Source organism: Leptinotarsa decemlineata, unplaced genomic scaffold, assembly GCF_025532065.1.
Source record: "Leptinotarsa decemlineata unplaced genomic scaffold, Ldec_3_MD MMD2_P_RNA_scaffold_6, whole genome shotgun sequence".
Classification (NCBI taxonomy): Eukaryota; Metazoa; Arthropoda; class Insecta; order Coleoptera; family Chrysomelidae; genus Leptinotarsa; species Leptinotarsa decemlineata.
This window is the reverse complement of record NW_027412533.1, coordinates 3,305,173-3,323,631: the sequence shown is the minus strand read 5'-3', so window position 1 is coordinate 3,323,631 and position 18,459 is coordinate 3,305,173. Positions and strand designations below refer to the sequence as shown.

At 33.9% G+C, this 18,459-nt stretch overlaps 2 protein-coding genes across 10 annotated transcripts in view; one reads left to right on the top strand and one right to left on the bottom strand.

Annotated features, from left to right (window-relative positions):
* The window catches only part of LOC111510402 (uncharacterized protein CG43867), a 746,925-nt gene that overhangs the window by 180,345 nt on the left and 548,121 nt on the right, over positions 1 to 18,459 (bottom strand). The gene's annotated exons all lie outside the window — the stretch shown is intronic.
* On the top strand, positions 3,434 to 17,575 carry LOC141480074 (probable cytochrome P450 6a23). The gene is made up of 4 exons (XM_074169804.1): positions 3,434 to 3,902; positions 12,908 to 13,609; positions 14,263 to 14,514; positions 17,105 to 17,575. Exons 1-4 carry the CDS (start codon positions 3,473 to 3,475, stop codon positions 17,269 to 17,271), a joined length of 1,551 nt encoding a protein of 516 aa, XP_074025905.1. The 5' UTR covers positions 3,434 to 3,472; the 3' UTR covers positions 17,272 to 17,575.

The window sequence follows — 18,459 nt, the reverse complement described above, 5'->3', positions numbered from 1 at the left end:
CCGGATACATCCGAAAAAAAAACAGAAATTTCGGAAAATGGTTTTAATTTTTTCTGGCTTCATTTTTCGAAGGATTCGAAAATAAATTGCACTTCCACATTGCCACTTTTTCCCTGCTGCATAATGGCGTTTTCAGATTCGCTATCCGACGTTTCGTGAAACGGCCACCATCATCAAATTTACTTTTTCTTATGGGCGCTACATTGGATTCTTTCTGTTTTGAATAGAACCAGATTTTACCTTTTCAATGATGTATCATAAGTTATCATTTTTATTAAAAAAATTGGAGATATTGAAAAAAAATAATTCTCATTATAATAGGCTTTGACTTTGCTAATTCTAAATTTGACTTTCAGTTTGTTACATTCAATGACATTTTGTTATTGTGCAAGTCATTGAATTTTTGGCGAAAAATGGCTTTCACGAATGAAGAAAAAAGAGTTATGATACAAATTTATTAAAAATACGACAGAAACATTGTTAGGACATCGGAAATGTATTTGAACTTGTATCCCGAAAAACGAAAACCACATCTAACTATGTTCAAGTTATTGGATCAAAATCCCACCGAGTTTGGTTTATTTGAAAAGCCGAGGGTCGGGATTCTGGTATCTTATGGAAAAGTTGATTTTTTCCAAAATATTTCTTCAGTTTTGCTCTCTTGTTGCATATTTTGTTCAGTAAAAATTAGGTGTGAAGTTGATTGTAGATTCAGCATTTTATTTGTTCTACTATAGACTTTCCAATAATTTCTATTAGGTCATAATGAAAATCAAATAGAAGACCGAGCTGTCTTAAATTTTAACACGCTTTTATTAGCTTCACCTGTATGTATGTTTGTTTGCTTATAACTCTCAAGCTCGGGATCTGTATTGACAGAATTATCAACATTATTGTTTGATCTATTCGCGGGCAGATGGCGCTGTACGTGACCTCCTTGATATATCGACATTATTGCTTGATCTATTCGCGGGAAGATGGCGCTGTACGTAACCTCCTTGCTATATCGATATTATTGCTTGATCTATTCAGGGGCAGATGGCGCTGTACGTAACCTCCTTGATATAATTCGAACTCACTTTACATGTATTTGTTCATTTGAAAAAAGTATTTTTTTTATTAATACGCGCGCCTGCTGCCTTTTTTGTAACCCGCCTTTGCGCGCCTGCTGCCTTGGGTTTGGTAGCTGATTTTCAGGCTCCCTCTCCGGAATCGGAAAATATCAATGGTCATATTTCTAAACAATATACGGCTGATTGATCCCAAAGTTTAGATAAAATACATATAGTTTGAAAAGACTGAAAAACTCTTTCATAACATGCGAAACTAAAAAATGAAAAATAAATACAGTATAAAGAACTAAAAAACACGCTTTTAAAGAACTTCAAACTGAAAAGTTAAAAATATTTTTTTAAATGAGCCTAAAACAATAAGGAACGAAAAATACTAGTATTATTGTGACAAAAGCGTGGGCGCTTTGTGCCATATTTTTTGTATATCAAGCGCCGGTCGCTTTCTTCACAATAAAACTAGTATTTTTCGTTCATTAAAAAAAATATTTTTAACTTTTTAGTTCGATGTTCTTTAAAAGCGTGTTTTTTAGTTTTTGAACTATACATTTATTTATTTTTAGACAATGAACTCTTGTATTCAACCCGTTGCGTTGTGCTCAAGTGATTCTATATATTATCAAGGTAGAGACGGAGTTTAAAAGTAAACAACATGAAAGCAGCTCTTTGTTTCGTCGATCTTCCGCTGGTAATGTATCATTTTGTGTTCTGTACTAACTTGATGGACAACTATACAATAAGTTTTTCAAATATGTTTGAATATTCTTTTCTGGGTAGGATGTTGAAATTTCCACATCGTTTTAATATCTCAAGTAATAATCAACATGGGTTCAGATTCTATAAATACAGCTGCAACTTCAACCTTGAAGAATAAGGAGAAGGATATTTTGTAATTTCAGCAAGGCATTCGACTGCGTTCATCATCAACTTTTTGTTACAAAAATACAAAATCAAAGGCACAGTTCTTAGTTGAATATCTTCTTTTTCGAATGACTGCCTTCAATATATAACTATAACTTAACGTAAAACGTAAAAAATATACCATTTCTGAATCTAAAGTAGTTAACGTTGGGATTCTACAAGTGTCTATTCTGGGAAAAAAATTTATTTTTGTTGCATAGAAATTATCTTGAAATATTTCTCACAAGGATAATGCAACGGTGGATGCTGATGACACCTCGTTGATAATATCCGAGAAGAATTAAAACATTTCGTATCTGAAAGCATCAAAGACACAAATCATCAAATTTCACACCAGGCACAAATGTATCAATTTGCAATACATCGAAAACAAAATTCTAAGGACAGTATATATTCAAATAAAAAATTTATAAATTTATGCTTTCTGTCAGCAACTTTAGGTTCCGGTATCTCGAAATACCTTCGAAAACAGACACAGAACGAAGAATTATTGCTTCAAATTGTTGAATTTGGTACTCGATACTAGACTAGAATGCTTCCATAAAATAGGAAGCTGTGGCATGAAAACTATAACGTGTTAGGAATCACACGTTAAAAGGTAAGACCTCGTTGGTCCTTAGCTCGCACAAGTTTCGACCTCTGAGGATTGTCGTTCGTAGGGATGCGACAGGCGGTTAACGGAAAAAATATATTTTAAACATATTTCTTTTAAACATATATTTAAAGAAGGGTTTTATTTCAACCGCTTGTGACATTGTGAATAACACTGTGATGAATATAATTGACTTCGCTATTATTGTGATACAATAATTATTCATACAAGCACAACATAATAACCACTTGTCTTTGCGCGTATCATGTCTTTAATCATATTCTAACAAACCGAAATGTTTCAATAATTATTCTTCTATTCCTGGAGAATACAAATCGAACAAATCAAAAATCGTCATAAATGGTGTACCTAACACGATTTTGTAATAATTTTTCGTATATGAAACTTTATCTCGCCAATTTTTCAGAAGTTTCAATAGTTATTTTGCTATTTCTGGCGAAAATTTCAAAAAATCGAAAATAATGAAAATAGGTTCAGATTTTTTGAATTATAAATGTAATGTCACGATTCTGCGCATCCATTTCATATTTGACTGGTTTAGTCAACTTGATTCGTTCAGGAAACAGTGAACTACGGTTTTTCTTGTAGCTTTGTAATATTTTTCAACACCCTCCAGCTGATGGCTTGATACAAAATAAAACGAATATTCCATATTAGACAGCATGATAGGTATACAAAATTTGTTAATTATATTTCACCATTTCATATTTATTGAAGAAAATTATTCTCTAAGTAATACAGAAAAAATATAAAGAGCAAACAGAATGAAACCACGAAAAAATTACGGAGTAGGCGCTCAATGTCAGATAAAATTATTTACAGAGACACACATACTTGTGATTAGTTCTCTCGCAACTGATACAAAGTGATGATGTTATCGTTAACAATAACGTACATTTTGGCCGCTGCGGTAGCGGGCATATATTTTTTCCAAAAATGGATCTATTCATACTGGGAACGAAGGGGTGTGGAATACATCGAACCTGAATTATTTTTCGGGAATGTCAGAGAGATGATCCTGAGAAAAACTTTCAGTGGAGATCTGTTCAAGAGATTTTACGATGACCTGAAATCTAGGAAAGTCAAGTATGGTGGAATATACGCATTTTTTTCGCCAGTTTTCATTCCTATTGACCTAAATCTAGTCAAAAGCATAATGCTGAAAGATTTCCACCATTTTGTGAACCGCGGAGGATACGTGAATGAGAAAGCAGATCCATTATCGGGTCATCTCTTCAGTTTGGAAGACGAGAAATGGAGGAATCTCCGGGCAAAGCTGACACCCACTTTCACATCAGGTAAATTTAGATCCAATTCCAGATCTACTCTAATGTGATCATATATTACAGTTGAATTAGCTCGATATTTTGAAACTGGTTTCGTTATTGAAATTCTGTGAATTATATTCATTAAAATTTTGAAAGAACTCGTTATTTTAACACATCGACACGTGTTTAGATCACACCAAACCGTTATTTTAACACCTCGGCATGTATTTCTTCCTCTTGAAAATGATCGAAACACGTGTCGAGATGTTAAAATAACGGTTTGGTGTTGGGAAAAAACTTCAGTAATATTCATTACGACATCAAAGGTTCCAAACCGTGCGTCAATAGAATCATTGTTATAACTACTAAAAAGAGCCTGAATTCGGTGAGATAGTGAATTACCAAAAAATATTTAATCAAATTAAAAAAACGAAACTGATGAAATAATGAGGTTAAAGTGAAATTTAGACAGTAATATTTATTATCATTTCGATAACCGTCAGTTATGATATTTTTAACTGTATGACTGTTATTTCCTTCACACACGTAGTTCACTACATATATTTTGCCAAATATTGATAACTGATTCAAATTATTTTCCCAGAGATATACTATCCGATATTTCGGGCATGATCATTTTTTTTTGTTTCCAGTTCACAGAGATCTCTGATGCTGCGTACCAACCTAGATCGTATTTCATTTAGAATTATTCAATCAAGAAAACAATTGAAGCAGATATGTTGTTTGTTTATGTCAAAAACATATAGATGGCCTTGACAGAAACACATCTACATGCTTCTTTATTATTTTGGCAACCTGATTTTTTCAGTTGGTTATTTTTGAAATATTCGGAAAATTAAAGTTTGTGAAAAAATAATTCTATTCTACTATATTCTACTAGAGTTCGGAGATCTTATTGCGGCGTTTTCTCTAAGGCACAGAAGACTTAAATCATTAGAAATATAGAAAAAATCTGGTTATTGATCTTTCTTAAGAATGTGACAATGCATTCAAGCTTAGTTGTGTTAATTTTCGTTTGTTGTCTGATCTTTTATTATTCTTGAACTGAATAATTGAATGTTATTAGCAATGTTATACGCGTTTGTGAGTTTGAGAGCGTTACTTTCAATAAATGTTTTCCTGTAGCTGTCTTCCAAAATTAAAACGTTTTGAATTGGACCTCAGGGACCGAATATAAACAGTTGTAATAGGGGTTTATGTTCTTGATCAGCGGAGTAACAAATCATTTGTGTTAGGAATCACACGTTAAAAGGTAAGACCTCGTTAATCCTTAGCTCGCACAAGTTTCGACTTCAATCTAGGTTATTATTCTATTCACACACATTTAGTGTGTGTGAATAGTTTTTCAAAACAAATGGGCAAATTTATTTTTTCTGATTACGAAAAGATTATTATTCTTAATGTATATAACGCTTTTATACACCAGAATCCTTCATATATCGTCAATACTCTTAGACAGGTTCACATGTACTTTTTTTGTGATTAACGGAAAACAGATTTAACAGACGGGTCCAAAAATTACGCCCAAGGTGTCATTGGATTCGTATTTTTACCTGGAAAGTTTGAGGAAAGGTCCGAAAAGGCGCTGAAAAAAATTACAAAAGTTATAAACAATTGAGTGAAAGAATTGGGGCTTTAGTTTTTTTTAATATCTCGAAGAATTTTCAAAATTTTGGAAATTTGACAAAAGATCTGTAAAGATCAACAAAATTGCGTAAAAAAAGTCCCGACTCCCGAAACTGTGTTTCAATTCTTTATAATTTTCACAGAGGCCTGGAAATAGAGCCAAAAACGGGTAGTCTGGCTTCCGCGCGCATTTCGTTACTCTAACATAAGAAGAAAAAAAAAATTAAACATATTAAATGCGAATATTAAGGATTGAAAAAAATCATGTGATGTTGGGATACATCAATAAACAATAATCCGTAGTCAGAAATTTTTTATCCCAATTTTAACATTAATTATGCATTTGTTAATTAATAACTTTCTTTGAATTGAAAGTTATTATAAAAACCCCTATAATTATTAAACTAAAACCCTGGCATTTTCTTTTTGGGTGAAGTTATTCTTAATAGGCTAGAAAATAGATTTCCGTTGCCGAAATGAAAAAAAAATGTTTACTTTTACTTTTTTATCAATAATTGAAAATTATAAATGAAAAAAATGCATATTTTTTCAAAATTTTTATTATTTCAATGTCTCATTGTTTATAAGCAATTCGAATTTTTTTTGCACCATGTTAATAGAAAAAAATCATGATTAAGAAAAATGTTTCCTTAAAAAAATTCTCTGTTGATAAAAAATGTGTTTGTTAATTAACAATCGATTTTTGTGACTGAATATTAAAATTAAGGAACCTTTTTTTCTTTCTAAATCATAAATTATATTGTTCAAGGTTTTGAAAAAAAAAATGTTTATTCTTTTTTTAATGGTTTATTTAAAAAACTGTTATGAATAAATGATTTTTTTAATATTTCTTTTCAATACTCCATTCTGTAATAAAAGTAGCTGTGTATTTTTTATAAGACTTTTAATATCGTGATACCTTGATATTTGTCTTTTTCATCCGCTCCTCCGCTTTTATAATTATAATAACTTTTAAACTATTGCAGATATGACAAATATGCTTCAAGTCTTTTTCGTTGATTATTAATTTATTAACAATTGAAGCCTTTTACTAAAGTTGTAGCCCTTTTATTTATTTAATTATTGATTTTTATTTATAAAAATTTATAAAAGTTATATAAAAGTTTTCAGGAAATTTACAAAATGAAGAATATACTGAAAGTCATTTTGAAATTTATTCATAAATGCTTAGTACATTTGAAAGTTTTTAATAATTTTTATTATTTTTTTGTAATCTTTCAGATCGTTTTAGTGGCGGTGGCTCATCATCTGTGGTTTCTTCTGTATTTTCTTGTCGTGATGTTCCTTGAACCCCCTCCTCTGATACAGTACGTGGAAGTCTTCTACAATCCCGATGCATCTCGTCAAGATATCGAAGTAGCTGGAAAGCGAATTATGCTGGCCTTGTACGGTCAATTCGATACTAATTCAACATCAGGCCAGTGTCGTGTCTCTCGATTTTCAAGTATGATTGCGAAATCAAAGACTGTGATCAACTTAGCGAATTTACCTCCAACAACAATAGCAACACATTTACACTCATTCAGAACGTATTACCAAGTTCAGTTTTGGATTGGTAATTATAATTTAAATCCGTAAGATTGGGGTTAAATCAAATCTGAACATTGTTTCAGACCAATAAAAACAACGGAAAAACTGGCGCCTGACGACTTGCTTAAGCTGGTTGATTGTGCCTGCATAAAAGAGTGTACAAATCGATGTGGGTGTAAAAAAGCTGGGCTTCCTTGCTCATCTTTATGCAAAAATGGTAAAAGTGAAACATGTTTTAACAGTACAATGCCATCACTTGATGATGACAATGATGATGCTGATATCATGATCGGTCGATTAAATGCTATCGATAGTAATCCCGATGGAAATGAAGACGACCTTAATGATTACCAAGATTATCCAATAGGAGTTCAAGAATACTGTGAACCGATACTTGAAGAAGTCGAAGAGGAGGAGGTTCAAGGAACATCACGACAAGAAAAAACAGAAGAAACCACAGATGATGAGCCACCGCCACTAAAATGATATAAAAAATAATAAAAATTATTGAAAAACTTTTAACTGTACTAAGCATGATTTAATAGGCAGTAGATATTTGATTTTGTAAATTCCCTGAAAACTCAATTTTTTTTTATAAATAACAATCAATAATTAAATAAATAATAGGGCTACAACTTAAGTAAAAGGCTTAAATTGTTAATAAATTCATAATTAACAAAAAAGATTTCAAGCATATTTGTCATATCTGCAATAGTTTGAAAGTTATTATAATTTAAAAACGGAGGAGCGGATGAAAAGATGAGTATCAAGGTATCACAATATTGAAAGTTTTATAAAAAATAGAAACAAATTAAAAAAAATACACATAGCTACTTTCATTACAGACTGAAGTATTGAAAAAAAAATTATTTGTTTATAATGTTTTTTTTCAAATAAACAATTACAAAAAGAATAATTTTTTTTTTCAAAACCTTGAAGCACAAGAGAATTTATGATAAAAAAATGGTTCCTTAATTTTAATATTTAGTCACAAAAAACGATTGTTCATTAACAAACGCATTTTTTAACAACGAAGAAATTTTTTTAAGAATCATTTTTTTTCCTTAAAAATCATGATTTTTTTCAATTAACATAATGCAAAAAAAAATTTCGATTTGCTTTTGAACAATGTATTTGTTTATAATAAATTTATCAACATTAGCAGTGAAAAAAAAAATATTGAGTAGTTTTTAACCATGAGACATTGAAACAATCAAAATAAAGAAAAAGGATTTTTTTAATTTATAATTTTCAATTGTTGATAAAAAAGTAGACAATAACAATTTTTTTATATTGGCAACGGTAAATTATTTTTTAGCCTATTAAGAATAACTTCACCAAAGAAAAAAATCCCAGGGTTTTAGTTTAATAATTATAGGGGTTTTTACATCAACATAAACATAATTATGCATTTAACAAATGCATAATTAATGTTAAAATTGAGATAAAAATTTTTTGACTGCGGATTATTGTTTATTGGTGTAACCTAACATTACATGATTTTTTTCATTCCTCAATATTCGCATTCAATATATTTAAATTATTTTTTTTATTTTTATGTCAGAGTGACGGAATGCGCGCTGAAAACCGGTTTTGGCTCTATTTTCAGGGCTCTGTAAAAATTATGAATAATTGAGATACAGTTTCGGGAATAGGGACTTTTTTACGCAAATTTATTGATCTTTTCAGATCTGTTTTCACATTTTCAAGATTTTTCGAGATATTAAAAAAAAACTAAAGCCCAATTTTTTTTCACTCAATTGTTTATAACTTTTTTAATTTTTTTCAGCGCCTTTTCGGACCTTTCTTTAAACTTTCTAGGTAAAACACCTTGGTCATAATTTTTGGACCCGTCTGAAAAATTTCACAAAAATAAGCAAAAAAAGTCATTGTGAACCAGACTATCTAGTGTATTCGCAGTATCATCGATATACGTATAAATATAAGAATGAAAGAAAAATTAAACTGTGAAATTTTCAAAACCATCTTAAGGAAGAGAAACTATGCCACTTGATGAAAACTACAAACTAGAAATTAATAGAAAGGTTTATTTATTTTATTTTTAGACAAAAATACCGATCTTCGACAGAATAAAGAAAGCTTTAAAAGATAGGGAGAAACAAATAGTGGAACACTTCAAAGGAATTGAATTTCAGCTGGAGACAACAAAACAGAAAATGGTTCATAATCGAAATTGATTAAATTATCTACTGGAGAAGACATCACCTAAGGCATAGAGTTTCGAAGTGAGAACAGAAAGATTTATTATGTGGACGTAGCTTGGCTTAACGAAAGATATACCGTTGGAAATATGTGGCATGACAAAAACGTTACGAGATCACGTCAAGAATTTTTAGAAGGCTGGACTACCGAATTAAACTAGTCTTCTGAAAAAGGAAGGCGACTGATTACATTGGAAGTGCTGATGGTTTGGTATAGGGCGGTTTATTGATGTTTCGATCAAAGCATTCTGGCGATTACCATAAAGACTACTTGAACGGCGTGATGTGTTTGAAGAATATATTGAGCAAATATTAGAACTCTTTCCCTTACTCTTTTTTTAAGGACAAGACAACCACTACATAAAAATGCGCGAGTGGTGCCTGTGCGAAAGTAGCACATCGGATTTGAATTATTGAAGATTGAATCCATTTGGTAAAACGTTCTCAGGAAGTTTATTAGACATAAACGCAGATCTCCAGCTGAAAGAGTTCCTAAATGGTGAAGTTCAAGATGTACTGAGTTGAACCTCAAAACGATGAGCAGCCACATTCGGTCTTGTATTTCTGATATGTACCGCTATTGGTGGAATCATATGTGCCAAGTCACTTGAACAATTCCCATGAAAGTATCTATAGAAGAAAGACAAATCTCCAACCTTTCTTGTTCCAGGCTATCAAGGGTGCACGTGTTGTTTGTATCTCCAATCAGGCGAATGACTCTTTTCTTGATGGAATTTACCAACTTCAAGGTATGTTTGGGGCAGAGTTCTATACATGAGAACAATGCTCAAAAGAAGGTCTGATCTGAGCTTTATACAGCATCAAAAGATGCTGAGGTATGTACAGTTTTTTGAGTCAGAACAGTGTTCCAAGCTTTTGAGAAGCAGTCTTTGCAATTCCAGCGATATGATTATGCCAAGACATATTGGCATCCATTTCAACCCCCTACAAACTTATCGAAGCAGAAAGCGGAATTGTCTGATCTGACATTATTATATTCGGTTCGGAGACACCTGATTTCTTGAAAAAAAAAACCGATGCCTGGGTTTTTCTGGAATTGATTTGAAACTGGTTATTTTCATCCCAATTCTAAATTACTTTTGGATCCTCATTAAGATTTGAAACCTCCTGCTGCCGGTGAAGATGTGCCTCCGTAGCCGATGTCCAATAAAGAGAGGGTTGGAGACAATATGGATCCTTGGGAAGCACCAGCGTGGATGATAAAAGTATTCGAGAGATATTCATTGACGGTCACTAGTAGGGAATGTTCTTCCAGGAAGCTGTAAGAGCCATACATAAAAATGGTCCGACAAGTCACATCATCGAATTCAAGACAAAGGTCTTAGGTCAAAGGCCTTAGAAATATCAAGCGTGCCAGCTTTTGATTCTCCATGTTTCTCGATTGCGTTACTCTAAATATGGGTGACATACGATAGACGGTCGCCTGTTGATATTTGTTTCCGAAAGCCATATTGATGATCGCTAAAGATTTTTAAGCCTTCCAAATATTTGAAGATAGGGTGATTTTCTACTTTCCCCATCATTTCTGATATCATGGATAGCAAAGCGACTGGTCTATAGTTATTTGGGAGACTTTTCTTCCACTTTTTGGAAATAGGCTGAACTTCATCATGACCAGACAGACGCCTTATTGATATTGAGCTGTTTCAAAATTCGCCTGAATAGACGCTGTTGAAGAGTAATTTTCAGCATTGTAGATTCTAGTGTGGGAATAGTGGGTGGTGCCTTTCCCAGAAAATCGACTGTGGAGTGGGACGCAAATTGTGCAGCTGGTAGAGTTGTTTTTTCTATGACTGTTGCTGCAGTTGAACCATCCGCTTGTGTCAATGGTAAAATTATGGATTTTGTAAAGTTCTGAATAACATCTTTAGCTACCGACCGGGAGGATCTAAACCCGTTGGGATTGGCAAGCAGTTTATCCTTAATTCTCCATTGTGAAGTTCTTTGCTTTCATTTATTTCAAGTTTGCAGCTGTTACGAGTATTAACAAACCTATTTTGGTTTCCGCTACTAGGATTATTACGTCACTGCCGGTAGGCGAGATTTTTTGGGGCGACGACAGCTTGCTCGCAATTTTTGTTTAACCAAGGTTTTCCTTCAGAAGGTCGATTCATTGAAAAAGAATATATGCATCCATGGATGATAGATTAACTTCCTTGACTTCGAAAGCACAAGTTGATGGGTCTTAAGAGCTGAAACAAACATATAGACAGGAGAAATTTCGGAAATGGTCTTGAAGATCCTCCCATTCAGTTGATCTGTAATGCGAAACTTTGCGCAGCTTAGATTGTTCCCCAACATTTATCGGTTATTCACTCAACACTAAAATGAGTTTGTGGTCAGAAGATCCCAATGAAGACCTTACGGAGACTGTGTAAATTTCCGGATTGGTTGTTAGGTTCAGATCCAGAAGACTAGCATATTCTCCATCACGGTCAGGACTCCTAGTTGGTTCATTCATATGAGTAAGTCCACTGTTTATTGCAATAGCCTCAACTTCGCCACCTTGTTCTTCGTTGACATTTGAAAGTTTGAGCCATTCGATATGTGGATATTGAAGTCATCGAATATGGAAATTTCGGAATTGGAATGATTGATTTGCAGAAAGTCAATGGCGTTTGCAAGTGAAGAGAATAGTGCCCTATATTGTGTATCGCTAGGTGGTCGATAAACGCAGCATATGAATTTAGTGATCTTCTGTGATATTATTTTGAACCACATAACATCAAAGTTTCGGGGTTTCAGCATTTCCTCCCATTGACAGGAGAGATAATCCAAATTTACGTTTCTGTGAGTACAAGAATATGAGGACTATTCGATTGCAGATATTGGTGCACTGAGTTTATATTTGAGTTCTGTGAACTGAATGTTGCAGAAATCATTTTGAAGTTGCTAGTGGGCCTCTTACCAACTGCAGTTACCATGCTTTTCCTTGTGAATTGATGTTACAAAGACCCTGCTGACTGTCAGAAATAGTGGTTTTCGAATAACATCTGCATGATGATGCCCTTGAATCAGCCCCCACCCGGAGATCTGATTGGGGAGCTATTATACCTTCAAAGTATTTTGACCCTAAGAGCGCCATCATGCATTTTTCCTTATATTTACACCCTTGAAATTGGAAACAGCGGCACAGCAACGAAACGTTAGCCCGAAAGCAACTTTACGCTGCCTAAGCGGTTGCAATGGTATCTTGTAATGCAATAATGCAAGTTACCATTCCAGATAAGTTGAGAGAAAAGCGAATACCATTATGATGATTAAAGAAGTGGTGGTAACTTTTTAAATTTTCGTTATCGGTAGTAGAGGCAGTATACTTTTTGATTCCTTCTTTAATGAGGAATTCAAAAACATCAATTTTGAAATCGATGGAAGGAGCTGATATGAAATTTTATGTGAATGTTTCACTGTGGAGTTTTGATTCATAAAGTCATTGATATTTGGCTACTTTTTCAAAACGTCTTTAAAAATATATCACCGTGAAGTCAAAGCTATAAATTCACATAACTCATGGAAAATTTCACTGTATTGTGTATAATTTGAATAGAACAAAATTTATAACTATGAAAATAATCCTTCTATCCGACATTTCAGGAAAACTGAAGATGATGTTTCAAACCTTAGTGGCCTGCACTTCCGGCCTTGAAGACATCCTAAATGAGCACTCGATCCTCCAAGATGCAGTGGATATCAAAGAAGTGTCCGCTAGATTTACAACCGACGCGATTGGTTCAGTTGCTTTCGGAATCGACTGCAACAGTCTGAAGAACCCAGACTCAGAGTTTCGGCAGTGGGGAAGGAGAATATTCAAAGGAAGCATTAGGGGACAAATCAAGGCACTTATGTTAATGACGCTTCCTAATAACTTCTTGCATGCTATAGGTTTCAAACTGACCAACAAGACAACCGAAGATTTTCTGATGAATATGGTTAGGAAAACGGTGGATTACAGAGAAAAGAATAACATATATAGGAAAGACTTCATGCATTTATTGCTGCAGTTGAAAAACAGGGGCAAAGTCACCGACGATGCAAATATTACAAAGGAAGAGGAGAAGAACAAAGGCTCAGATACTTTGTCTTTCAATGAAGTTGCAGCGCAGTGTCTCGTGTTCTTTATAGCAGGATTTGAAACTTCCGCCACAACTATGACTTTTGCTTTGCTTGAACTGTCCCTCAACCAGGATATACAAGACAGATTGAGACAGGAAATCAATATGGTTCTGAAAAAGCACGATATGCAGTTCACTTATGATTCTGTTATGGAGATGAAATACCTGGAGAAAGTTATTGATGGTTAGTATGTTGAAGATTGGTTGAGGTTATGTAGATCAAATTCTTCATTTTATTTCAATAGAATTAAATTTCGAAGAAAATAATTATCACGAACTGAATATATTTTTCTCATTCGTAGAAACAATGTTTGCAAAATGATTAATTTGAACAAACTTGTACATTGATATGTCTATTTAAATTACTCTTTATCTGAATCATCATTAAAGACAATGCTCTTGAAAATGGGTCATCTCAAATATCAAGAGAACAATACGAGTTACGAATTATTGTTTTATTAAAAAACACTTGACTGCTATCAGCATGTACAGTTGGAAGCTGGAAACTAGGAAAATATTTTCTTCGATTATACAAGTACATTAAATTTAGAGTATTTTCAATATTTTGAACTCAACAATCGGAGTTGTCATCGACCGTCAAATCACAAATTATATGTGTGTATATTTTCGATCCTACCTTGCCATTTTCACTATATCTAGGGCCATCGAATATGTCGAAATACAAAAAACGTCAAGTTTATTTGTAAGAGAGAAAGAGAAACGAGTTTTGATCCAAAAACTCCTTTCTTTCAATAGAAACGGAGGACGAATGATACGGACTTCAATTCGAAATTCAATTCTTTTAGAGGATTTTATTATTACAGACCTTTATTTCAGAGACTCTCCGTAAACATTCAGCAGCTACAGTCCTTAGGAGAGTTTGTAAGAAAGCTTATACTATTCCCGGTACCAACGTAGTACTAGACGAAGGAACTGCAGTGAATATTCCAGTCCTAGGAATCCATCGGGATCCAGAATACTACCCCGAACCGGATAAGTTCGATCCAGAGAGATTCAATGAGGAGAACAAAGCTAGAAGACACCCTTTTGCCTATATGCCATTTGGGGAAGGACCTAGAATATGCATAGGTGAGTGTTGGTAGTATCGTTATGAATTTTAACTATGCAACTAGAAATTGTTTATGAAGATGTTAATTTTTTAAAACATATATAAAGAAGAATGTGCTGCTCAACTTCATTAAGTAACATAACTCATATGCACTACAACAAAATTGCAACAGAAGTATGGAGTGTAATTGCCTTCATCCATCACTGAGCATGCAAGTTCGAACTTCTAGTAATGGACATTTCCAGTTCTTGCAAATTTGGTTTTTGCAGCAAAAATACCCTTCTATTTGGTTGTCTTTTCTCAAACCTATATAGGTGCAAGAAAGCAGTTTTCGTCTCTTTTTCCAAAGCATAAACAATTCGCACAATATTATCTAACACGTATTTCATGATGATGATATACAGGGTGTAACTAAATAAGTGTAAAACATTTAAGGAGGTGATTCCTCATCGAAAAAAAAATAGGATTCGTCATATAAAGAAATTTCATTAGAGCATCCCTTGTTAAGATACAGCCCCTTAAAGGGGGTACATAAAATTTGTATAACAATTTTTTTCACAAGCACTAAAAAAGTTACAGTATTGAAATTACCCTGACGTTTTGTACTACCAAAAAAACACTTAGCCAGAAATTTATTTGATTTACCCTATGGTTGTAAGGGGTGGAAAACGCAACCCCTAAAATTTATTTCCAATGTAACTTTTTGTCTTATTCTTTGTTTACCATTTAAAAATTTATTACCGATAGCCTGTTTCATTCTAAACGAAAAATGTCTCTTGGGTTTTTTGACCAAAATAAACCAGTTTGCAGCAAAACAATAATTTTACCAAGAACTACAGAGATACATCGTCATAAATGCGGAAATACGAAATTTATCTATCTAGTAGGTCGCTATTAGCGATAGTGACAATTAAATTGGTATGACGCTGTCAGTTTGTGAATTTTCGAAATTAAATTAGTACTAATTGTGTGTTGTTCTGTTCTTAATGTGTTACTTTGATAATTCACTTGTTATTGAAATGGCATACACAAATGAGGAAATGGCTGATATGCATTACGTTTACGGTCTGTCGCAGGGGAATGGGTTAGAAGCTTCTAGAAGATATGCTGAACTGTATCCTCAACGGCAGCATCCTTCACATAGAATATTTGCTCGACTTCATCAACGATTACGGGAATATGGTTCATTTGACAAAAGAACGCAAGATTGTGGTCGCCATCGAGAAGTATGAACACCATAGCTTGAGGAAGCAGTACTTAATTTGATTAAAGAACAACCTACTACCAATACTAGAAAGATTGCTTTCCCGCTAAATGTTGATCATATGACGGTATTTCAAATTTTAAAGGAACAACTCTTATACCCTTACCATCTGCAACGAGTACAGCCACTGTTACCGCGAGACTTTCCGAACCGTCTTGTATTTTGCAAATGGATGCTGGAAATGATTAGAAGCAATCGTGACTTTCTGAAGACGATAGAACTCACAGACGAATGTAGTTTTTCTCGGGACGAAATTATTAATTTTCATAATTACCACATATGGGCCGATGAAAACCCTCACGCTGTTGTCGAAACTAACCATCAAGAACAGTTTTCTCTTACCGTGTGGCTCGGAGTTATTGGAGATGATTTAATTGGGCCTCATTTTCTACTTCCTCGATTGAATGGTGAGGCATACGTTCAATTTTTGAGAGAAGTGCATCCAGTACTACTGGAGGAAGTTCCTTTGGGCGTCAGAAGGGATCCCAGATCCCCGGATCTCAATCCTCTCGATTTCTCTATTTGGGGCCATTCACAGCAATTGGTTTATCGTACTCCTGTTGTAGAGGATGTAGATGTAGAGGACTTGAGAAACCGCATTATCGATGCGTGCAGGGTAATCAGAGAGACTCCGGAATATTAAATTAGTTAAGGATTTCGCGGCCGAAAATTTCAGTGTTCCTATTTTCCTAGGGGTTTGAAGGCCGTCGTAGTTTGGAACTGCATCCTAACGTTTCGCCAGCACGAGTGGGTGGCTTCTTCAGAGATTTATCCATCTTGATGATTCACCAATGACTAGTGATTTCTAGTTCGTAGGTTTTATTTATGTTGACTCAGGTAGCTCGCCTCTCTTGTTAATGTGTTGCTATTGGCCGAAGTGTTATTACCTGTTGATAACGTATCTATCTCCGCCACCAGTTAGCGGGTTGTTATTTATTACCGTATTAATACTTGACTTAATAATGAGTGACATGTCATCTCTAAGAGCCGTAATATTGCATTCCGTTGTTGCCACTTCAGCATCTTTGAGTATGGGATTCCAAACCCGGCTAAGCGTTACCGCCTTCTACTTTCTGTTGTAGTTCTCCGTATATTTATGGATTTCTATGGCTTCCCTTACAAATCGACTGTGGTATCCATGATAGGGGGCTTCCAACAGTAACGGGTGACCTCCTACACTAAGCGATACTGCCGATTTGTCTATTTGACCTAATTTACAGTTACTCCGATGTTCATGTACCCTCGGATTTTTTAGTGATACTGATTTGAACTTGAATGTGGATTCATCTTTTGTTTTAGACTAATTGCACAATAAATCATTATAATATACATTTTTCTCATTTCAGGGGCCAGATTTGGACTATTGCAAACTAAAATTGGAATTGCTGCTATTATCAAAAATTTCAAAGTCACTTTGAATGAAAAAACGAAGACCCCAATAAGGTACTCCCCGTCTGCTAGGATCACAGGAGTCGACGGGGAAGTTTGGTTGAACGTAACGAAAATTCAATAAAGTTGACACGACATAGTTTCATTACCCCACTGAGGACCAGATTGTCAGGGATCAGTTCTCGTTGTCCACAACCAAATAAGACACATAAAAGAATAATCATTTTTTAGTAGTTATGATTTTTGCATAGATCTGTATAGATCACTTCAGGAAAATCATCAGATAATGAAGAAAAATATTGATATTTTTATTGTTTTCCACTGTATGCTACTCTTTATTTCTTCGTCAACAATACACAGTAATTTTTTCTAGTAGTCTAGCTATACAATAAAGCAATTTTTGTTTCTGTTCCACATTTACCTCAGCACATACGTTGTTTGACTTTTGCTTCCATAAATGTAGCAACTCCTTGGAAATCCATTGATTGTGTACACACTATCGGTAGTTATATAACTTGTGAGAAATTGTCCATTACAAGAAATTGTTTTTTTGCTCTTCCATAAAAATTATTTGGTATATTGTCGTGACTGGGGTTTACTTTTACTGACTAAAACTAGAAATATTAAAAAAAAATACAAAACTACTTCATTTTTCTAATGAAACATAGTAACGGAAACAAAATGATCATGAGTGTTAATATTCAACTTAGCACAACCTCACTTCACTTTCCACCTCCCCATCTCTCGATCTGCTTTCGATCATTCTCCAAATCACCCTGATACGAACTATCAGCCATAATTTTCTAGAAAGATTTCATGCTTACTTTTTTCGAATTCAAAAACCCAATTACTTCAAGTTGACGACTCTGATTAATTTAATTACTGAGTAAAACGTGAACCAGTCATTCAATTCTGTTGAATTACTATTCCTTGAAGATATTGAAATTATTTCTACAAATAACTGAGGAAATAGTGCCTTCACAAAAATATTTTCTTGATTTTATACTGGTTGTTTCTTGTTATTCTCACAATTTTCGTTACATTGTAACTATATTCATTGCTTCAACAGGTACTTAGTGCGTTTTCCCAAAGTTTCTCCGAATTTCATTGCACCAAAACATCCCGCATCAAGACATCACTGTAAGCTCGACTATCAGTACTCACGACTTATTCATTCTCATGACTGACAAAATTACTTCCAAATCAACCAGAGGTAGATGCGGAGAATCGCCACTACTAACTATAAGTGCTCTCTCTTTTTTCTAACATAATCATCGCCTAGCACCAATGAAACATTATTTTTTGGAATTAT

Excerpts from the sequence above, each read along its gene's own strand:
- LOC141480074 (XM_074169804.1), top strand. The coding sequence starts at position 3,473 with ATGATGTTATCGTTAACAATAACGTACATTTTGGCCGCTGCGGTAGCG. Across the intron at positions 3,903-12,907 it reads GACACCCACTTTCACATCAG|GAAAACTGAAGATGATGTTT; the intron begins GTAAATTTAGAT and ends CCGACATTTCAG. Across the intron at positions 14,515-17,104 it reads AGGACCTAGAATATGCATAG|GGGCCAGATTTGGACTATTG; the intron begins GTGAGTGTTGGT and ends TTCTCATTTCAG.